Source organism: Semicossyphus pulcher, unplaced genomic scaffold, assembly GCF_022749685.1.
Source record: "Semicossyphus pulcher isolate SPU_LCO1_2020_fin unplaced genomic scaffold, fSemPul1.0.p SCAF_21, whole genome shotgun sequence".
NCBI lineage: Eukaryota > Metazoa > Chordata > Actinopteri > Labriformes > Labridae > Semicossyphus > Semicossyphus pulcher.
The window spans coordinates 6,379,035-6,402,290 of NW_027211695.1; the positions used below are offsets into that span (position 1 = coordinate 6,379,035).

A 23,256-nucleotide genomic window follows, 5' to 3' on the forward strand; every position below is an offset into this window, starting at 1 on the left:
AAGGCCACTGTGCTGAGACACGACCAGTGATGTGATGCCCCCCCAAAAAAACAGCCAGAACGTCGGCCATAAAGGAGACTAATGTGTCCAGAGTGGCTTAAAAAAAAAGACACGGCAGACAGCAAAAACAGAGCACAGACCCTTATCCATCATAGCCAACAGGCAGCAAAACAACTTTACACCATCTGTGGAGTGAGTCTGCCCTGACACCAGGTAGCTGGGGCTTATGTCAAGACAGTGACCAGAAAAGCTGTGTCATCCTTCAGGGTGAAGGACGTTAAAAACAAACTTCTAAAACTTTTCTTTCACATGCCAGACGTCTAGTACAAACTTTCAGAAGTATTCCTGAACCAGTCTGTGAAGCTAAATCTGTAGAGTTTAATCCAGATGATACTGAAAGCTGCAGTAATCAATATTATGTATAATTACAATGGATCACATGACTTGTTCAACGTGAAATGGGTCAATCTGGACGAAACCTCAGTGCTTCAGCTGCACCCAAAAATAATTAATTAACGTTCAAAGATTATTGCTTGTACCATTATGTAATCAATCATGGATAACATAAAGACAAGTTTACATCACATTTCCATTATAATGCTCTTATTATCTCACAAAACTAACGTTAGACTGTAATTGTGATGGATTTCACAACTGTAGCTAGTTTAAAATGTCGGCTAATTGAATCTTATATCTTATGGAAATTAATTGAAAACATTGGCAGGAACATAATAATCCAAATTAGGGGAAAACAAGCAGCATTGTTTGAAATAAAGCTAAAAACCATGTGTATGGCCCTTTAAGAAGAAGGTTTAACAGACAGATTTTTAACACACAACATAATACACTTCCAAATGTTTTGCCTAGAGACCAGATAATTTATCTTTAGCTTTAAATGAAACCTTTCACAAGCTGAATTGACTTAAAGAGGGCGCATTATGCTAATTTCAAGGTTCATATTTCACTAGCTTAGCACAATTTACAGTTAAAAACATTTATTATTTGTCTCCCACTGGTGTTCTGTGCAGGTCCTCGTACAGCCTCTGCCTGAGAAACCCTGCCCCTACAAGCCCACTTTCTTCCGATTGGCCGGCACTTTGTGACATCACAAACTGCAGCGTGTAAAAAAAACTGTGTGAAACCTGGCGTTCACAGCAGCCTGCAGACTGAGCGGAGAAGCCTGGGGATTACTCCAGCATACTTTTTACCTACAGATTTGAAACTTCATTCACGTTTAGTCTGGACATCCAACACATCCATAATACCCCCTCTTTAAATTACAAGCATAACTAAAATAATTTAAACTTTCAAAAACAAAGTTTGCATCTGACTTTTATCGTCATTATTATCCCTTTAGGTTTCATATTATCTAGAAGCAGCCAGGCATCGGCAGATAAACACACATACAACACACACAGACACGTTATGAATATTCATCACCTGCATGTTGACACCAAGATAACACCCGGTCAGGTCTGTCAGATTGTCCCCTGGCCTTTTCCCCGTGCAGACAACAATGTTCTTCAGATAATGACGAAGACGCAACAGCATATCTGTTTGATTTTAACCCCGTCTGACACAACCTTTCAACGTAATGGGAGGTGCTTACCTTGCAGGCTCCTGGACCCTTGGGTTGGGTGTTCACAACCTTAAGTGCTTTTAATGAGGTTTCAAAATATCAAAGGAGAAGGCGAGATAGAGTGAAAAGCTCGGGAGCACGTGCGTGAATACAGAGTAGCATCCAAAATCTTGCTCTTTAACCGGAGGTGCATTTAAGTGAAGGAAACAGGAGGAAAAGTCGGCTCACACCAGACACAATAAAGTTGTTGGAGTGCCCGTCACACTCATTCTGAAACGTCACAGCAGGTGCTATTTCTGGTCGGCTTTAATGGATATCTGGGCGATCTGAGTGCACTTACTTGATGTTGTCCAGGCAACCCGAGTCTGGTTTCAAGATGGCCGTGTGATGGAACATCTTGTAGAGAGCGATGCCCAGGAAGATCACATTGAGCTGAGATTCAGAGAGGGAGAGGGAGAGAGAGAGAGGGGAATAAAGATTGTATGTTTCATGTTTCAGTTCCATTCATTTTAAATCAGAGCACTTTGTAGCACAAAGCTGGAACGCCGCAGCCCCGACTTGGTTTCCCACTTTGCCAAACAGAGCGCAAAATCCTGTGAAACCTCTGTGGCGGTACGACAGACTAAACAGGGGAACGGTGAGACAAGACAGCTGCATACTTGTATGAGGGAGCCTTTCCATCTGACTTAGTCACACTTGTCTCATCATATTCACACTTAGAGGCAACCACAGGGAATAACTGCCACTGCTGCTGCTGCTGCTGCAGCATTCGTTTTTCTTTTACAGTTTCCACATTGTGAAAAAAAAAATATTTGGCATCGCTTGAAATTTCCGCTTGAAGAACTTTCAGCTTTTCTAACATTGTGCTTCAAGCTATTTCGAAAGCAAACAGCAAAGGTGGGGTATAATTTTATTCACACCCTTTTTGCTATAAAATGGGGCACGCTTTAATTCACCCTCGTGCTCTGTGCAAACATTCCTCGAGTGCTCGGTTTTCTCGGATTTCTTATCAAGAAGACAAAAATGTCTTAATAGCAAACACGGAATTCGAATCGAGCACATTTCACTTAGTTGAACCTCTGCGCCTGTGTTTGCCAAACACATTAAAATAAGTCAGAAAAGATATCAAAAATACATTTAACAGAAGCACATTATGTTCCTTTTTCTCTCCGAGTCGGCTAATAAAACAAAGAGAATGAGTCAAATACGGTCACAGCATTCAGGTCTTCTCACAGTGACTCCTCAAGAAATTACAGCAATTATAGAGCTTTCACTCTCTGTGCTGTTGTTTGCAGGTGACATTTAGTTAATACGAGACATTTTTTAACTGTTTACAAAGGAATATAACAGACTCACTCTAAGTTCTAGCCTTCTTCTGAACATAGATATCCTTCTTTGTAAATCTAAGAAATACAGGTGTGAGTTTTTTTTGGCTTTTGTCGTTATTTATAAGACAGCTGACGAGAGACAGGAAATGTGGGGAGTAGAGAGTGGCGTAGGACATGCACCAAATGATCAGCATATTTGGGGGGACGACGCTGCAAAGGGCCGAGGTTGGGAGTTGAACCCGGGGTCGCCGCATCAAGGACTGAGCCTCTATACATGGGGCACATGATTTAACTGCTGCACTAAACCGGCACCCCATGATAAGGCTTTGGCCTTCATTATATAGGACAGTTTAAGAGAGGCAGGAAATGTGAGGAGGAGAGAGTTGGGGATGACATGCACCAAATGATCGTCAGACCGGGAGTCGAAACCATTTGAGATGGATGACGCTGTATTTGCCCAAATGCGTCCGATTTTTGGTTTAGGGGATGATCAAGAAACAATCAAATTTTTTTGTGTGAAATATTTGTATACAACCATCGATTTCATAAGCAGACACGTCCTGTACATGATTAAGTGGTGGTTTTTAACAAAAAATCGTACCCTGCTTTCTTTAAAAGTCATATGTATCACTCACTTTAAATGTTTGCCCTGGAAAATCTAAACCAAGGGAGAACGCAGTCAGTCGCTTCGTCTCACACCTACCCCCCATCAGCAGCTTCAGGCATTAAAAATAACTATAGAAATAATCAATGTTGTTGCTGATGGTCTGGTTTGCTTTTGTAGTTCATAAAGAGTCATCAGAATTAATTTCAGTCTGTTTCATGACCAGTGAAAAACACCTCACAGGAGCTTTCAATTATTGAAATGTTTTTGCTTTGTCTCCCAAATAGGGGTATGTCAGCTTTTAGGGGCCTAAGGTCCTCTACTGGATTGATCATCCTGCTGGGCAGTATTTTCAGAGTTGTCTGAAGATTTTGGACATAATTTGGGTCCTGTGGGATAAAACATCTAAACAGCAATGTTGATTTACCGAATCTGAGTATTTATAATGATGGCTGACTGATGTCTTTGAAAATCAGGAGCACGTCTCCTGTGCCAAAGCAATATTTACAGCTTGGCATTAGCTTAAATGCTAAGATGAACACCCCTCTGACACTAGATTTAAAGCACTTGGATCAATAAATTAGCTTTTTAAAGAAAATGAGGGCTGTCCTAGTTGGGAAAGACACAGAAAATGTGTGTGTGTGGGTCCTTGTGTATCTGTGCGCCTGCGAGGAGGAGCTGGAAGAAAAAAAGGTAGTAGAGTTGGAACGGGAACAAAATCAATCATAATCGCAGTGCGGATTACTCCAACACTGCATACTGAGCAGAGTTCACTCTCTTTCTCTCTGTATCTCTCACTAACCCCTCCACTACACCCCCCTCCCCTTAAAATTGTCTCAGCTGGTGACTGCAGCGGGGTGACAAACTGCAATATATTCTCTACACCCCTCATTCGTTTTTCTGGACGGCTCCGTGCCCGGCGGTGGCATATATGCTCAACAGGGCAGAGAAAAGAGGGAGGATAGGAGCTGGAAAAAAGGGGGATCTCGGCGGACCATTTAAGCGACGACCCGCAGGCTAAGTAGGGTTAATGAGGAAAGCAGAGGAGGGGGTGGGGGGTACAATGAGGGTGGTGTCATGCTTACCATAATTATCAAGGTTGCTGGTCCTATGAAACTCCAGATGAAGTAGGTGTCCAGGCGAAGCCAACAACTGCAGTGGAAGAGAGAGAGAGTGAGGAGAGAGATTTGAGGTTATAGCTTTATACTCTTCCTCAGAGGATATACATCAAGCAGGAGGCAGGAGTGACACAGAGGAATAGGCACTTCAAAACATGGATGGCCACGAGGGGCTTGAGGAATTATGAGCAACAGGAAGACTTTGGAAGAAAAGGGGGCTTTTAGTGGCAGAGACAGCAATAATAATGGACTTTCATAAGGGAAACAGGTGTGCTATTAAGGGTGAAGGGGGAAAAAAGGGATGGGATGAAGCTAAGAGGCTAAAAGCTAAAAGCCAAATTTGTCGGGTTAAGTTTGCAAATTACCATTGCAAACGACAAATTTATGGATGATTCAATTAGTTCTCAATTGAATCCTGACTCCAAAGACATCAGACTGACCGTGACCCTGACTCAACAAAGTGTCTTACATGTTCATGTTAACTGATATGACACCGCAGCGCTGTTATAATTACGTCAATAATTAAATAAAGCCTTCCACCCTGACCTTCCTTTCAAAACATAACACATCGTCAGTCCTTCTCCACTCCGCTGAAACTAAATACAGAGAAGCAACAAGGCCTTTGGAAGGTGACAGAGCTCCTTAGAAACGGCGAAAGTAAGAAAAAAAAAAACATGATTCATGACCTGTGGTTGAATTATTAATCTTTTAATCTCCGCCGCTGCAGCAGATAGACGCCTCCATTTTTGGCCACTGGAAAATTACAGTTCATGCAGGCGCATTGTCATTCAGACTGACAGCGAGGGAAAATGGAAGTGGCAGAGAATTAGCTGTAATTCAATAGCATTTTAAGGCAATTTGAAGTGTATAGGGCACTTAAGGGAAACACAAAGCTGGGTTTTGACAGTGTTGGTGGAGAAGTGCTTTGGACAAAAATATGTGTGAAAAAATATGTTTTTCCTCCATAAAGTCTTTGAAAAGCCTTGAAAAACAGAGAAATACAACCATCTTTGATATGATGAATTCTATTTTGGTCCCATTCTTTTTGAGGAACACCAAATCAGACGTCTTTTGTATTTAAAAATTTAAAATTCAGTCAAAAAAATCTTGACGATGGGCAAGTTTGTACATGTTTCACTTTTTGCCACCAAAAGGAATCGCAGACAAACACGATCTAATATTGTATGAGACGTGACAGGACAAAAACTGACTGATCCTTTGTTGTCACTGGGGCTTGATATGTCTCCCCCTCACTGATATCAATGGATAAGAGGAGGCGACACAGAAAAACACATACGTATGCATAAAGAAGTGAACAAAAGACGCGCAACATGCGAAGAACTCTGGCAGCTCATCAAAGCGCACGCTACAAACGCCGCTGTTATAAATTATGCTGAAGGTTCTATTGTTTGTTTTTGCCTCCTTCTTCTTCAGATCATAGAAAGATTTAAAGACCTGGTGGGCGGTTGGAGCTGCAGGCTTTCATTTTCTTTTTGCCTCCTCTACCTCCCCTTCTCCACTTGTGTCACGGTTGTGTTTGGCTTTTGGAGCACATCTAGTTTTATCTTCCCTCCGTGTATTCTGCTTTGTGCACTCTTCCTTCAGTTACCAAGCACTAAAAGCTGCAGTCAAAACACAGGCCGTGCTCGTGCCAACAGCTTGCGCTGAGTATTTTGGCATTTCGTGCCACCAATCTGCCGTGATCTGACACAGGCTGTCCTCCGAGCCAAGGCAGCTTAATCTGCAAAGACGTCTCTGCAACAGAGATAGTCATTCAGTTGGCGTGATAGCGAGCTGATGACCAAGCTAGTGAGTGAAGCAATGTGAAATATTCAGGCCAAGGATATCACTCGCGGCTCTTTGATTCAGTCTGAAGGCCCAAAGCACATTTTGCCTTCAAGTTTGAGCTTTCAGACATTCGTGTGGTTTTTGGTGACATTGATCTAAGGTACTGGCTGTATTATGGAGAAATGTGTTGCTTAGCTTTTAGTTTATACTTTGTCCTTCTAGCTAGCTACAAATTCCTGTTGTTAGTTTTAAGCTGATGAATCAAGAGATGTAGCAATGTGCTCAAAGAAAGACACTCAAGAGACCACGTAACAGACGGTGACAGCTAAAGATGTCAGTAGGCTAATATTTGGAAGTCTTGCTAGCTTGCGCAATTAGAGCAGAAAGCTAACCGTAAAATAGTGCACAACACATCTGTCTCTATGTAAAAACTACAAAAAGTAGGACTATGAGAGATTTTCACTAGTATCTAACTAAAGACTAGGAAAGTACGGTAACTACCTTCCCTTTAGTTCATGCTACTCTCCAATTTCTGAGATCAGAATAGTGGCGAGAATCAGACGAAGGTTCTGCACGGCTAACATCATTGTAGTAAAATGACAATAAAAGTTATTCATAGTTATCAATTCCAAAAGACATCTGTTAAAAAAAATGAAAGCTACAAAACAACAACAGTATTGTAACAACATAATAGCTAATACGGCCAATATGGTCAACCTGCAGTAAACATGCTATCCTATTAGCTTATGAGCTGTAGAGCTAGTTTGGCGACTTCATAACCCCTGCCTTTCAGTTCCCCTGAGAGTGCCTAGACTTCTAGCTAACATCAAAATGCAAGCTAACAAAATAGGTTAAATACATTTAAAAAAAAAAAAAAAAAGCCTTGCAAATGTTTTATAACAAAGAACATGTTACCTAGGCCACAAGACAACAAGGTTTTGTTAGGGCACTGAGCATGCACTTACAAGTGGTTCAACTGGGGACCTTTGAAAATACCCACAATTAGCATGTTTGATGGAACAGACTGCGCTGCTATAATAGCAAATAACTGACTGAAGCTAAAGGGCTATTTCTACATCCAAAGCTTACAGGTGGTTTGATGCATTACTTTCATTAAAGTGGATGAATTACACAGGATCACATCCTTGTTTGCTGACCACCAGCTATGAGAAGAGTACAATGTCTTGCTCAAGGGCACAATTAAGAGTAATCACTGGGAGCAATTGAATGGAAAACCTGCTTTTTTCTTTTCCTTGATGGAATATTCTTTGATTTCAGGCTTTAAACAGGTGACTTCACAAGCGAGCTGACCTTCAGCCTGCTGCAGCCTTGTTAATGTGCTCATTTATTATGAACCACTATTATCTACAACACCTGGGTCACTTTTGACAGCAACTTGTTGGACATTTCTGCTGCTATGGTCCCCAAAATCAATTTGCAGCCGGACTACGCACCTTCCTCCCCATCTTGTGCTATTCACCACATGTCACACCTTGTCCCTTCCCTCATCCTTCAATGGCTGCATATAATTGTTCCACCGGTGGCAGCCTTTAATTATTCACATGATGCCACGGCTCAGGCGGTGGCAGCTATCACCTCATCCATCACCAAGAACTATGGCTCCGCCAATCTACAAATGCACTGACTACCAGTTACGCTGTGTGTGGCAATGTGTGTGTGCGCCATGTATGATAAACATCTTGGAAGGAAACTGCTGATGCTGGTCTTCATTATTTTCAGATGGGTTTGAGATTAAGAGAGAGGAATGGAGGGCGATACTCTTCTTGGCATTGCACTGCTTTATGGAGCACTTTGTGTTCACAGGAAATGCTATCGAATGTAGCTTCAGTAGGAAATACAAAAAGGCAGCCTCACTTGCGTCACTATCTTTTAGTTAATCTCCTGTCTCTTTCTCTGTCTTCCACTCTCCATCCCCCTGTTCATACCCACACTCCTTTCCTCTAAATCTCTCCATCCCTGCGCTGTAATTTGTGCATCCTAAAATGCCGTAGACATTTACCGCAACGGCAGACATCCATCCGGCAAAGCTCTCTCCTGAAGTTAACATTTTTCACTGTCAAGACAATGTCAATTCAGCAGTGGGGGAATGTTCGCAGCATGAGTAACCGTTCTGCTTCATTAAAAGTTGATGATGATGAGCAATAGCTATTGGAGCGTCGTTTGCGAGTTTGCTGAACACAAACAGTTGTCATGTTGTTAGAGGGGTTTCTGTGGCTGGAGATACACACAGAATGGTTGGGTTGGGCAAGGAAAACGTGTTGTTTTTTGGCTTCTGGTAAATATGGTGAAGGCATGTGGATCTCAGTTGGTTGAGCGGGTTAGTTTGGGGAAGGCTGGTGATTCAATCCCAAGGTCCATTTTCCCTGTGTACACTAGGGCTGTGAAGGCAACAGCATGATTGCAATACCGCGCTTATGTGATGCCAACCGCGGAGTAGACCCAGTCACCGTCATCACCGATTTTACCGCAAAGCTAAAAGGACACAGTAAACTTACTATCCATACATCCCATTGACGCACCTCACCTTTTCCATACAGAACGATCCATTATGAACAACAAACTCGTTTTACACAGTAATCAGTAATCACAGTAATCAGCAAAAGAAACCTTGCTGTCAGAGCACCGCTGTCTAAATGGTGCAGACAACAACTAACCCATCACCACAGATTTCATTTCAACAATTAAGGATATGAATGTACCAGTGGTTAATAAACTTCCATTCCCACCGCTCATGCTGTGTTCACTCATGGCGATGATGTTTTACCGTCTAGGAGACACGCTGTAGTGAAATAAACAAAACTTACTCCGGCAGCGGGCTGTTATGGCCGTTAACTGCCAAACCACAAGGGGGTGTTTGTGTTTCACCACAGTGAGACAAAAGTTGATGATGAGAAGACATGTTGACAACATGCAAAAAAAACGCTTAAAATGCTTTGTAAGGTAATACAGAGGCCGGTAGCATCTTGGTCGACTGCAAGGCAAACCTATTTGACTATAGCTCTCTTCTATGTTTCTTCTCAGAGGTGAAGATGACAAGTTGGAAAATACTCTACAGTTTCTTAAGTTTTGGGTTTATACTTAATAATATGAAGTCTGATGCAACAATTCAGGAGGAACGGTAAAAAAAAAGTCAGTCGCTACGCTGATGACACACAGCTTTATATTGTTGTCGCCCAATACACCTTTTTTTTTACTGTGTCTGACACATGAAATTATGGATTACGTTTGGAGGTTGGGGGGTTATTTTATGTAAAGCATTACCTTGTATGAAAAGTGCTATACAAATACAGTTGGATGTTTGATTTATTGATCGATTTCTACCAAAAAATGTAAAGACGATTTCAATTTTCTAATATTTTACTTCTAAAAAGTTGAGGGACTCACAAGAGGCAGATTAAAAAAAGAAAACACGGCCATGTTTCAAACTCCCTTCCAACTGTTTAAAAGGCAGGCTCTATGCTTTGAGCAACACAAGACATTTACAACAGTTTCACAGGCTCAGAAGATCTTTTTAAGACTAGTAAATGGATATTGGCGCAAATATACATCCCTGAAAGGATCTGCCTGTGTAAGTGGACAAATGCACTTTTCTCAGAAGCTGTCCGTGTGCTCTACGGTAATGCATGGTTTGAATTCTGATGATGCAAAATGTCAAGTCAATTATTTTGTAAAACGGACTGTCTCAAAAAGGTACCTTCGTATTATAAATTGAGGATTACATTCAGCAAGGAAGAACGTTTTTTCAGCAGCTCTCAGACAGGCTGTTAAGCTTAACATGCTTGATAGCTAGTTAGCTCCACAGGTACTCACACTCGGTCCGTGCCGTAACTTCGGTAGTCCACTGCAGCAGAAACAGCCACGATTAACGCGGGCACTCCGTAGCCAACCATGTAGAAGTAGCGCCGGCGCGAGTGCTCGCTTTCGAACACCTCCACCAGCATGATGTAGAGCTGCACGCCCTCCAGGAACATCCACGTGAACGCTGCCAGGAAGAAGAAGTGGAGCAGGGCGGCGAAGACGGCACAGGCAATCTGGGAAGGCAGACACAAGAATGAGACATCGAGAAGGGAGACGAGAATAAATTAAGTCTTTTTTTTCGCATTTAGCTGATTTCCTGAAGGACTTCATGTATTGCTAAAGGGCACAATGTGGCTGGAGAAGTGTGCCATTCATTCTGACCTCTGCATATTTGCATCTCTCCTACAATTAGCATTGCTTAGCTCTGTTTGGCTGAAGTGATTGGATGTTTGCCTGTAGTGACTGGCAGGGGAACGCTGCAGCTACTGAGCCCATGTGGTCTTGTTTGCTGTAGCTGGCATGGATGAAAGAGAGATATGAAGAAGCGGGAGTCAACAGTCCAAGAGCCATTTGGAGCTCACTGCATTTTTGAGCACGTCCAGGTGTAGTTACACACTTCCTGAGCTGATAGAGATACAGCAGCCTGTCATTCGCTTGTATGCACGTGCCCACACACTTTTCTTACAATAATAAGATAGAGCACTTACATGGATTGATGTAATTATTGGCATAGTTGAACATAACTAGCGTATTTTGTCACTGAAATGGATTCAATTAAATAACTAAAAGGTTGAGTGGACATTAATTGCAGTACAGGAGAGTGATCTTAGAGCCGGGCTGTGAATCACACCCATAAAATGTTATGGAAGGGAAAGGTGTAGGGCAAAGCATTATCTTTAACTTCATGGGGAAGAAACGATGACCTGTGAGTTTGGATAGTTTTGGTTATATAGACCATAGATGAGATTTGATAGCATTAGGCTTTCTATTAACTTTAACTGTTGATATACATAGGAAAAAAGGATTTTAAAGAGGGGGTATGCCGTTTCACATTTTAAGACGTATATATAATGTTACAGTGTTGGATGTCTAAACTAAACGTGGGTGAAGTTTCAAATCTGTAGGTAAAAGTATATTGGAGTTGCTTTCAGACAGACTTCTCCAGACGCTTCACTCTGTGATGTCACAATGTGGAGGAACTCTATATTTGGGTGTCTGTCCAAGACACAGCAGATCTTCCTGCCCCTGGCACAGTTCAAGGACACGCCCACCCAGCATGAGTTCTGCCCCAACGGCCAGTCAGAAGAAAGCAGACTTGTAGGGATGGGGTTTCTTAAAGGGACAGAGCTGACTGAGTCGTTTCAGGCAGAGGCTGTATGAGGGCCTGCTCCTGAACCTGAGTTTTTTAACTGTTATTAATGCTAAGCTACTCCACATGCATCACAGAGTGAAACATGAAGCTTGGTTATTAGCATAATACCCCCCCTTTAAACAACAAAAATAGATACATATTAGTATTAAAAGTCTCTTAGCATAAAATGTAATCCAGCGTCCGACCCTATTATCAAGCTAACTTAGTACTCTGCCTCATTAGGAAGCAAAAATGGCATCATTTCCAGAAACTGTAAAGCCCTCCACCATCCTGTACAAATGTACTGATTCCACATTTGTCTACAGTGCGCCTGTTGAACACACACTTAAAGATGACTGTGCAGTGACAGCGTGCCTCCACCTGCTACCGCAGCTGAGCTCTTACAGAAAAGTAATATCATTCAAACCATAGTTATTACACTAGGAGAAGGTTTTGTGTATTGAACAGCTTAATCCAGTTTAATCTCGAGTGTTTACAAATTGGAAAACAGCACCAGGAGGTGAATTCATGTCGGTTGAGTGTGCACAGCGTAAGAGTGATCAGGATATGAGTATGTGACAGTGAGATGGCAGGTGTGTGTGTTGTAATTGAGTATGTGAGAGTAATTTCAAACATGTGTTGGCTTCTGCGCAGAAAAAAGGGGGGACTATTTGTCGACAGAAAAGCATGCAATTCTTCTCCTTCAGTGTTTCGTCTCAGTGAGGCGGGCAGAATCGAAAAAGTTCACGACCACCAGCACTCACTGGGAAGTACCACTCACGGCACAGCGGGACACCAAAGGTTATGTTTTCTCAGGAATTTTAGGTTCTTAAATTTAGAGAGAAGACGGTGAACACTCTTCTGAGGAAATTTAAGAAAAAAAGCCTTGAGGGAGCCCTCCGAGCAGCCCCCAGGGACTGTGCAACTGAAGAAAAAAATGTTGTGCAAGGTGTCAAGAAAAAGTCTTTTTTTTCATCTACACTTATACAACCCTTACTGGCTAGTATGGTTAAATGATTTGTTCTAGTTTTTTAAAACACTGCCACGAGTTTTTACATGGACTAAAAACAATAATACCGTATTTATAGAGCAGTCTTGAAACAGCTGGATGACAGCTCTGGTAACGGGCATACCTTTGCTCTGCTGTTCAGAAACACACTCACACGCTCTCCTGTCAATCTCTTGGAAGTGGCCACTTTGAGGACTACCGAACGATTTTCTCTGACTGTATGCGGCGGTACGGCGGCCCTTGCAGCGTTTTTCCGGGCCGGGGAGGGCAGGACTCCAAGAAGCTTAACCAGGGTGCGTAGGGCTGGGCTAAGCCCGCTGATCACCAAGGAGGACGGGGCACGGAGCTCTCTTAGATCTTTTTGGGCTCGCCATTTTCAGACATTACACTCTGTGACATCAGTTATCTTAAAATTGGCATCATAACGCCTGAGTTTTTTCCTACTTTTAAGCCATTTGTTCATGACGATCACCGTGTCTCTCCATCTTTCATCCACCCTAGCACTGTGAGTGACGGCTGGCCTCAGTCACGAGGGATACATTTGCTTTACAGATAAGTGGTGCCGTCTACTGTTATGAACGTATATTGGCCTTTAAAATTCTGAATATAAGACGATCCCACTTTTTCAGATGTATGTCAAGGGAAAAAAAACCCTGTAAATCTTATATTCAGACCAATACGTTAATATAGACTGATTCAATTATTTAAAATCGTATTTAAAATCTGAGACACTTAAAGGAAGAGTTTGCACTTTCATCACTGTATTGCAAAGAGGAAATGTAGCTGGAACTAGGGGCTAATTAGCTTAGCATAAAGACTGGAAATGGGGGAAACAGCTAGCTGGTTCTGTCCAAATATGACAGGTCTTCACAAGCCTGCACATAAGTAATTCTCTCTTCTATAACAGCTTATGCATGTCAACTGATGATTTTGTTCATCGTTTATACTATCAGTTTCTCCTTGGTTCGTTCTGAGCGTCCACCAGCAGTTTTCTTACCGGCTGGTCACCCCGATTGATCCCCACCAGAAACAGCGACTCTGCGATGAACAAGCTGATGCAGAGGTTCTTATGGATGGTGTTGCGATCGCTCTGGAGGCCGCGGAAGAAGCAGAAGGTGAAGAGGCTGATGAGGAGGCAGACCAGCGACAGGAGGATGCCGACCCAGGTAATGACGTCGAGGAGCATGTCGTGGACGGGATCTGTGTTCTGTAAGAGAGGTGAAGAGAGACAATGGATACGAATTCCAGTCCAGTTTTTAATATTTTTCATATTATTAAAACCCAGAACCCCCCTTTCTCTCTATTTGACTTTGTATTGATAAAAACAAAAGAAAAATCAAGGGATAAAAACGAAAAATGTCCATAAAATGCTTTTATTTTCATGATCATTTGTTGGGGGTAAAGTGCAGTCACTCAGCCCTCCAACAAACCACGACAGAGCGAGCCACAGGTGGCAGATATGAATCATGAATTAGTCAGTGGGAATCAATCTAAAATGCCCCCCTATAGTTTCGTTTTGTTCAGGCAACAAAGTGAAACTAAGTGAGCAGTCCACAGGGCCGCAGGTGTCGAAGACCGGCACAACAGGAATGCAATCAAACCACAACATGGTCAATAACTTTCACCGTTGCTTTTAGATAATTTTCTCTTTTCAAATAGTAATTTGCCACCACAGCCAGTTTTGGGCACTAAAAAGCCTTTTGCTGACAATAAATCCGCTGCTTTACTGAAGAGATAAGGATCAACAGTGATTCCAGCAGAGCCATGAAAGAGAATTTACATCAGTCCATAAAAGCCAAGCGCACATTGGGGTACTAAGACAGAAGAGAGGAGAAGGCAACACGGGCTAAAACAGCAGAATCTGCAGAACGGCCGACTTCTGCGGCCTTAAACACATTAAAACAAACATTAGAAGCATCTTCCTGCCAAGAAACTGTCGAGGGTAGAAATTGGGGCTTGTTGGGATCAGAGCGTAATTAGGAACGTGTAATATGTGACATCTTGTCGATAAATTCACTATGAGCTTTTGAAGGTCTCGTGCTAATCTTGCATGATCAGCAAACTTCATGGAAACAGCAATTCCTAACAAGGGTTTCTGTGTAGAAGAGCTCAATTACAGTGATAAAATAGAGATTATAATTTGATCACAGCACCACTTGAGGAAGCATGCAAAAAAACAGTTAGCACGCGAGCAAAGAAGGCAGAACAGAATGCTAAATGTGGTATATATTATAAAATAGTAAATGGTTTAAATAGCTGAATAGGATCAACAATTGGTCAAGATAGATAGTTAAAAACAAAGCTGAGCAAATGGTTTTATTCATACAAAAGCAGATTGCTAAAATTAAGTGGTTGAAATAGCTGAAATAATGGATAAACAATTGGAATAGTTAGTTTAAACCAGTGGATAAATGGTAGAAATAGTTAACATAATCGATAAGTGGTTTAAATAGCTAACATAATGGATAAACAGTTGAAATAGCTAGCTTAAACTAGTCGATAAACGGTAGAAATAGTGAATTATAATACATAAGTAGGTGAAATAGCTGCAATAATGGATAAACAGTTGAAATAGTTAGCTTAAACTATTTGATAACCGGTAGAAATAGTTCAACATAATGGATATGTAGCTGAAACAGCTTAAGTAATGGATAAACTGTTGAAATAGCTAGCTTAAACTAGTCAATAAATGGTAGAAATAGTGAATTATAATACATAAGTAGGTGAAATAGCTGCAATAATGGATCTACAGTTGAAATAGTTAGCTTAAATTAGCCGCTAAATGGCAGGAATAGTTAAACATAATGGACAAGTTGGCGGTCCGCAATGGTTAAATGTTTGACACGTGTAGCTTCTACTGCTACAAGTGGCAGTAGTACAAATTCAAACAATTCAATTAAAAGATATCTACTTCTGTCATTAATAGTTCAATAAAGTCCAGTTTACAATCAATTTGCAGGGCGCGTTAAAGGGGTAATTGAATTCCTGACATTGCTGTTGGCGTACACCGGACAAAAAGTGGTGGAACCATTGCTCTAAAAGTTTGAACATTGTACAACATGTCGCAAAAGTAGTTTCCTAAATTGCCTGTCCGGTTGACTTCTGGTATTAGGAATTGTGCTGTCATCAAACTACTTTCTATCATGCTTCCAATGGGGAAGAGGAGACTTGCCAAGACAGGTCCCCAAACATAAAATAGGCGATAAGTAAGTGTTTTCTATATGTGAAAAAAAAGTGGATATGCATCATAGAGTGACATCTTGATTTATTAACTAAACATAATTACTGCATCCAAACACTTTGGTCAGCTTTTGAGGCTTCCTAATTTCCCAAAGGGATAGTCCTCTTTTTCAGCCAGCTGGGCATTGACATTAAAAAGATGGAGGGAAAAAAAGCAGAAGTGAGGGCAGGTGGGTGTTTTCAAAGAAATGTGCCAAGCTCCTCAGACATGACAGTCATCCCTCCTGGGACTCGAGGATTACCTGAGTGGAACTTCTGAGTTTTGACACGACGACTACGCCTGAATGCGGCATTCTTTTAACACAGATTGTATCAAATACTCAAAGTCAGATAGCTAATTAGCTTTGACAGGCTGTTCAAAATCAGCACAGTTGAAAGGTAAAGGAACTTCCCTTAACTGTGTTTACATCAAGCACTGACACTGTATATTATCCACCAGGCTTAAAGTACACGTTGGCTGTTTGATGTTTGATTCAAAGCCGGTGCCCTCTAGCAAATAATGCATGACTCGGAGCTATGGCGCCGGACAAACCCAAGAAAATATTTGCTTACTTTGAGAAATGTGGCCGCAAAAGCATACTATACGTTGAATATGAGTCTCAAACAAGCGCCTCCTTAAATCACATTTCGCCCACAGTCAGCAGTATTTTCCGCGGGGGCAGGGAAGAGGGGACCATCAACATCCACGGGTGGTTTTCCTTTCTGTATTTTTTATCTTCCACCCCCTCTAGTCAGGTTGAGAGTGAGGAAACTTGGGGGATGAAGTACGCACAAAAGCCTTGTTTAGTGGCAGCTCGGCTAACGCTAGCAGAGAGGGGAACAGATGCTGATCATTAAGGGGCTCTGGTACAATAACAGCCGCAGTGCTCCTTGAGTCTGGGGAGAGAGCGTGCGTTTGATTTTCCTGCCTGATGAGCCGTTGTGTATACGTTAGAGGGTTGGCAAGATGTTATATAGAGCAGACGTCTGTGTGTGTGTTCGGAGGTAAGCGTCCTGACTTTAGAGGGGTTCCTACGCAGTGGATGGCAACAGATGTCGATGTTTGCGCTTGCAAGTGACATATAAGTCTGTTTTCTGCATTTCAGAGGTATTGATGCGGTGGGTGGTACGTTTTGAAGGTACCCTAAGGTCTCCTGGGCTAGCGAGCTGTGCAGTGGCTGCAGGCTCTATCCATCACAATCTCACCTTCAATGGGGGAGCAGCCGGGTCAGAGAGAAAGAGAAGGCAACAGAGGAAGAGAGAGAAAAACAGACAAAGCTGTGGAAGCAGAGAGAGAAGGGCTTAGAGTGTATCTACACCTGGGTGATGGATTTACTGCAATGTGATTTCTTTGTTCTAGGAGGTGGATGATGGCCGAGACGTCGCAAGGAACAATGTCTCCACTGGAGAGTTTCCTTTTGTAGCGGGTTTGGTCCAGGCAGGATGGCAAATGATGTGATCTGCAGGGCCTCCACACCTAACCTCACACCGACAAGCCTCCATGATGGGAATCAGTATAGAGGTCTCCAAAATGGGCAGACGTAATTTGCTCTGAAATTCACTGGCTGTGTCGCAGGGGGCGGCCGAGTCATACGGCATCCGTGTTACTTAGCGGGGCGAGGCGCGTTTGTGCACATTCCATTTGTCTTCCAATCTTTCTCTCCTACGTTTTTCTTTTATTTCTTAAACACACATATTTTTCATTCCAGACGGATGCCTGAGGAGATTGGCTCTGCCCCCGATCTGCTCACACAAAGCACAGAAAAAGATTTTAGGGCACCCGAGCATTCTGACAAGGAGGAGCAGACGAGGCAACGAGCCTTTCGCAATACGCGCTGGTCATCTCGGCCGAGCCATCTGAACCTGACATCACTTAATTACCATAACAGCCAAAGAAAAAGCCTCTTGAACCAGTTCTCTGAAATGCGTAAGAGGGTGAAGTGGCGAAGAGAACAGAGCGTCAATCCTTTCTACCTCAAAGAACTGCTCTGAGGCCATGAAGCCAATCCAATTAAAATGCATAAATCTCCCTATATGCCTCCAGAGCCAGGCTTTGACTCATGAAATACTGTCGGGCAGGGCAGACAGTTGCGCTAAGGGGTAGTGGCCCCACTGCAGGGAGTCATGTGACAAGTTCACCTCCGGTATGACCGAGGATTTATGATCTGCACAGGGATGGGGAAGAGTTGCAGAAAGAGGGCGGATGAATCAGGGGTCCTGGCAAATTTGTCACATTTTAAAAGGGCTGGAAGAAAGATTCCTGCTAGCGTAGTGGGAGTTGACATTCAGCACATGCACCTGCGTCCTAACCTACATCAACAATGATATAAGGCTCAAGTCGGCTTTAGGGTCCTATGGCGGTCAACGTGGTCTTCATCTTCTCCTTTTAGAGCGTCGCAAACACACGACTAACCTTGACTGTCCTTTCATGGTTACTGTCTGTTGGTGCCATTTTGGAGATCTTCTATAAGGACAGTGATGAATGTAACCCAAATAGCCCCCTCTCCATCATCTGGGAGGATGCGCCATCGATTTTTACTTACTGGTCTGTCGGGAATAGTGCCACTTACCAGTGTCTGAACGCCTCCCTGTGGGGCCTATCTTAGCACCGCATCTACTACGTAAATAATGGGCTGTAGGTGGAACCAGAGCAGGTCTGTATTTCTGGAGCTGGGGCTTGTGCTTAAACCCATCTTAGAAGAATGTATTACCCAAATGCCTACTTGTTCAATTAGTAGCCTCAAGAGCTTAAACGGGCTTGAAACAGGACATTTGTTCATAGCAGATGTGGATGAAATCGCAGCTACCCCAGGACTGCTTTGTGACAGTCATTCCGCTGAAGCAAGACCAAGTGACCCAGAAAGGTGTATGCAACAAAGAGGCGACTCTGTGCATCAAAACAAGCTCACATCACCACTACTGCGGTGTCATAGCGTGATACGGAGGTCAAATCATTTACTTTGGTGGCCAATGTTCCAAACCACCAGCTGAACGGCTAAATCTTGCCTTTCACTATCAAGTCAAGTGGAGTGAATTTATTTCCAATTCTTTTTTAAGCATCCTTCTTTGCAGTAAAACGTCTCAAGGCCCAGTAAGAGGACATCTCGAGGTTGGAATCATCAGCGTCTGAGCAAAGTCACATTAAAGTACACCCACGCTCACATCACTTGCTCAAATAAAAAACGCCTGTTTGCAATCATCCTGAAAAGATACAAAAGAGACGTATAATCTCTTGCACGCAGCCGCCATCTGCGAGTACAGTTTTAATTTGTTTATGCGGCCGACGGCGCTTCCCGACTCGGATTGAAGGATCAATCAAAGGCATCAGCTCTCCAGCTAGATAGCTCGAAATTAGCAAACAAAGAGCTCAAGTGGCGACACAGGCGGCGGTGTCGGCACTCGATGCCCTTGTGATCGTCTAAGTGGTGGTTACCTGATCCCCTGTATCTGACAGATACTCCTTAAAAGTAGCAGGATGGGTTTAGATCTACGGCATTAATGGGTTTTTATGAGCCCGCAACCTGAAAAAAGATATCACATTAGGCGATTTTGTTAAGGACACTGCTTAGAGACCACAAAGGCTCTGAACATCTTTTGGTACCAGTGTTCAAACATCTACAATATGTGAATTAGAAATTATTCTGATGGACTAATTGACCTCAAACATAATAAATCCCAATGAGACACAGTCTGGAGTTTCTCCACTGCTAGTAATATCATGTAAAGTGCATTCTAGTTCAAGGGCTTCTTTTGAATATGAATGTGTGGGCACCGTTTTTACCACACTTACAATCAATGTCAGGTTGAGATTGACTTCAAGGGGCTGCTATTGTTAAAAACTATACTGGTGCACATATATTAGTGTAATAAGAAATGTTCTGACTCAAAGGAGGGTAAGTTTAGGTCAGTCACTGATTTGAAATTCTAATGTCTAATGACAATCAGAGACAGCATGGAAAGAGGTTTTAAAAATTGAGACTGACTTTTGTTTTCAGGTCTGGTGTTTGGGAAAGATGCCGCCACAACTTTACACACTTTATATTTCACTTATATTTCAGTTGTTATTCAATCTGGCACTTGAATTTTCTTTGGGATTAATAAACTTCTATCTTATCTTGTCTGAAGTATACACATTTAGAATAACGCTGGTTTCCAGTAAAAAAAGCCACCCCGAAAAAAATGTTACAATTTCATTTAGCAGACATTTTTGTCTGAAGCGACGTACATCTGAGAGTAAAATTGTTATGGTAAGGGTTAAATCAAGGTCAAGGACCAACAGCAGCTTGGTTCAAGGTTCAATGTCATTCACTTTGACGCTTGTGTGACATAATTGATAAATGATGGGAAGGATGGTTTAAGTTCATCAACCCATAGAATCAGATTTAAAGTGGATCAGCTGGTTATCTGCTGTACATGGACGTTTGTGCTTGTATACTTGTATCACCTGTTATTGTTTATCTGTTCTTGGTTTTACTTTAAAAAAGAAATGTGAAGGTTTATGTTAGGTAACTGAGCTGAATTTGTATTATATATGATGAATGTTCAGTACATGTGTTTTGCTGAGGATAGTGAACGAATCCAACTTGGAGACAATCAGCAGCTATAAATTCAACTTTTGCAGACAGAATCAGCTTCTTTTTCTTCCACGCATGAGCTGAATTCTGCTCCTCCAGACTGTTGCAATGCAAGCGTCCGTAACCATGCAGCAACTTTAAATCACCATCAAGGACAAAATGACAGCGCTCACAATGTCACATGCACAAGCAGGAACATTTTGCCACTTCTAATTTGCCTGACGTATGTGGCACTTTGAATGCAATCATAACTCGGTGCTAAAAATGTAACACTACAGGCGGACAGCTTATTAAGCTGAACATAAAGATCCCTGAATATAACATTATCATTACTTCCAACTAGGGTTTGATACAGCGGCTAAAAAAAAACAAGATGACAGATGATGGTGATGGTGTAGCGAGCCTTCATCCTCCAAAGGAAAATTGTCATTACAGCATGCCTATCTGTTTTTTTTCTTCATTCGAGATGCCACTGAGAAATAAACAAGGTTAGAATATAATCTGTAGCTCTGAGGGTAATGAGTAATAACAATGCCGAGATCAGCAGTGGTATGTTCTGTTGCCATGGACACAAAAACAGATATTCTCCTCAATTTATGAAATTTTTTTCTCCGTCTCTCTCACACACCCACTTTGCCTCCATTCACTGTGTTCTCACACACAACATAGTGACAGTTTGTCAAATAAAAAGCCTCCGTATCGCCCGTTCAGTGGCACCTTCCAACAAACTGCCTTTTATAACATCCAAGTGGAAAAGATGAAGAATAAGGGAAAGAAAATCACTCAGGAACGGGGTGTAACTACTGTCCACTTTCCTCCAGTGAATGCAGGCTTTCCAAAATGTTAGGGATCGACTTGACTGAAAGCCCCCCTTTTACTGCTTCCTTTTTTTCTTCTTCATCTTTTTTGGCTGCTTTGCTTTCATCGCGTCAAGGCTCCCATTCTTTGCGACCCCCTCACTATTCCAGCCTCGGCTTCAGCCCTGCAGAGAGCCTAGTGGGTCCAAAAGTCATGCTGCTCGGTGACAAACAGCAGCTCTCTCTAGCTGGAGGTAAACCACACCATGTGAGCAAGCCCCCTGTGGTTTTGTGTCTTGACTGAATTTTAGATTTTGTGCTTGAATTTTTCGCGCATTGTGTCTTTGTGTGCAAAGAAACGAGAGAAAAAGTCAGCCTGGGGAAAGGAGGGAGGTGAAGAAAGGTCTAGTGGTTTTGTGGATTTGGGCCAACTGTGACAATGTTCAGAGTATTTTTTTAAGAGAGGCTCTGGAGAGAAAGATGCCCAACAAGATACGAAGAACTACTCTGCTCTGTCAGCAGCAAGTTCCTTAAAGTTCCAGTGACAGAAATAATTAAACCGTCTGTCAGCATCAGAGGTACGACACAGCTTCTTCCCTGACCGGCAATTCTACCACCTTCTCCTTCTCCAATTGCTTCATTTTTTTCTATTTCCAACGCCCTCGTCACCCTCCCCTTTTCAGCTTGCTACCTTCAATAATCACTCCACACAAATCTAACAGCCAAATTACACTTTCTTTATTCGAACAGGTTTTTTTTTGTACAACAACTTCCATTAGCACCTCCCAATTAACTGCTCTCCAGCTCTCCACATCACACTTACTGTAGTCATTTCACTTTGTTTGTGTGGCTACCCTGAAGGCAAACACACTAATGGTGTCCTAGAGAATGCTGCAATACAGGGACACGATGCTAATGTTATTTTTCTCATTTCTGTCTTTACATAAATAACTAAATAAGCACATTCGGGCATAAAAAGAAGCAGATGTAAACGGTTAACATTAAAAAAAATATATTAGGTTAGGGGTTCAAAAGAATACATAAAATATGAATAATTCAATTGCTTGATTAACATATTAACGTTTGGCTCTGAATGATTTTGGGCATAAAAAGGTAAAGAATAAAAAAAAAGGAGTAATTTAAAGTATTAAAGATAGCTTGCTAACAATAAGGCTTTCATAAATATTTATATCTATGTATGCCTAGCTAACGTAGTAACATCTTTTCCAATTAGCTATGCATACATACAGTAGATATTTATATCTATCTATACCTAGCTAACGTAGTAGCCTCTTTTCCAATTAGCTAGGCATACGTATACAGTAGATATTTATATCTATCTATACCTAGCTAACCTAGTAGCCTCTTTTCCAATATCAATTTATAATTTGATATAACGTGAGATTAAAGATAGCTTACTCTCTCCATTCTTCTGTATGTAAGCTAGCTATGTCTCTGGAAAATAGGTTACTACGTTAGCTAGGCATACATAGATATATTTATCTAGAAATAAATTGACATAACATGTAAATAACTGCACTTTAGAGGTGCTGTTAGGTGTATCTTTCAACTTAAGTAAGGGCAGGGCTAGTGGTTTCCGTGTCTTTCTCATTTCTACGCTAGTTAAAAGATAGCCAGCTAAGCTAGCTCCATAGTTAGCTCACATACAATAAAGTCATATTCATTTTGTCATCTTATTCTTGGCAAGTAAGCACTTAATAACATATATTCCTAAAAGTTTAAGGTGACATTTGTTTACATGTATCAAATACTTAGCTTGAGAAGTACTGTCATATTTTATCAATTTGGGCAAAACCAGGCTAGCTATATCCCTCTGCTTCCGGACTATACTAAGCTAATTTCTTGCTTGCTGTCGCTCCATATTGTAAAGGCACAAGGTTGGTATCAATTTTCTCACTTTACACCTGAATTTATCTGTTTCAAATTGACCAAACATGACCTAAAAATTGACACTTGGGAACCTAGAAGTCAATTTTTGTAAAGGAAAAAAGACGCTAAATGATTGCTAACAGGAAGTCTTTGGGACACTGCTTTTTTAATGCATAAAGT

The 23,256-nt window shown here is 41.9% G+C and overlaps 1 protein-coding gene across 1 annotated transcript in view; it reads right to left on the reverse strand.

The window, feature by feature from the left end:
• The window catches only part of LOC138600386 (adhesion G protein-coupled receptor L3), a 242,443-nt gene that overhangs the window by 22,481 nt on the left and 196,706 nt on the right, over nt 1-23,256 (reverse strand). Inside the window, exons 16-19 of the mRNA XM_069671786.1 lie at nt 13,594-13,803; nt 10,249-10,469; nt 4,597-4,663; nt 1,920-2,011 (exon numbers count right to left, since the gene is read on the reverse strand). Coding sequence (XP_069527887.1) covers nt 1,920-2,011; nt 4,597-4,663; nt 10,249-10,469; nt 13,594-13,803 — 590 coding nt within the window. The remainder of the gene's footprint in view (nt 1-1,919; nt 2,012-4,596; nt 4,664-10,248; nt 10,470-13,593; nt 13,804-23,256) is intronic.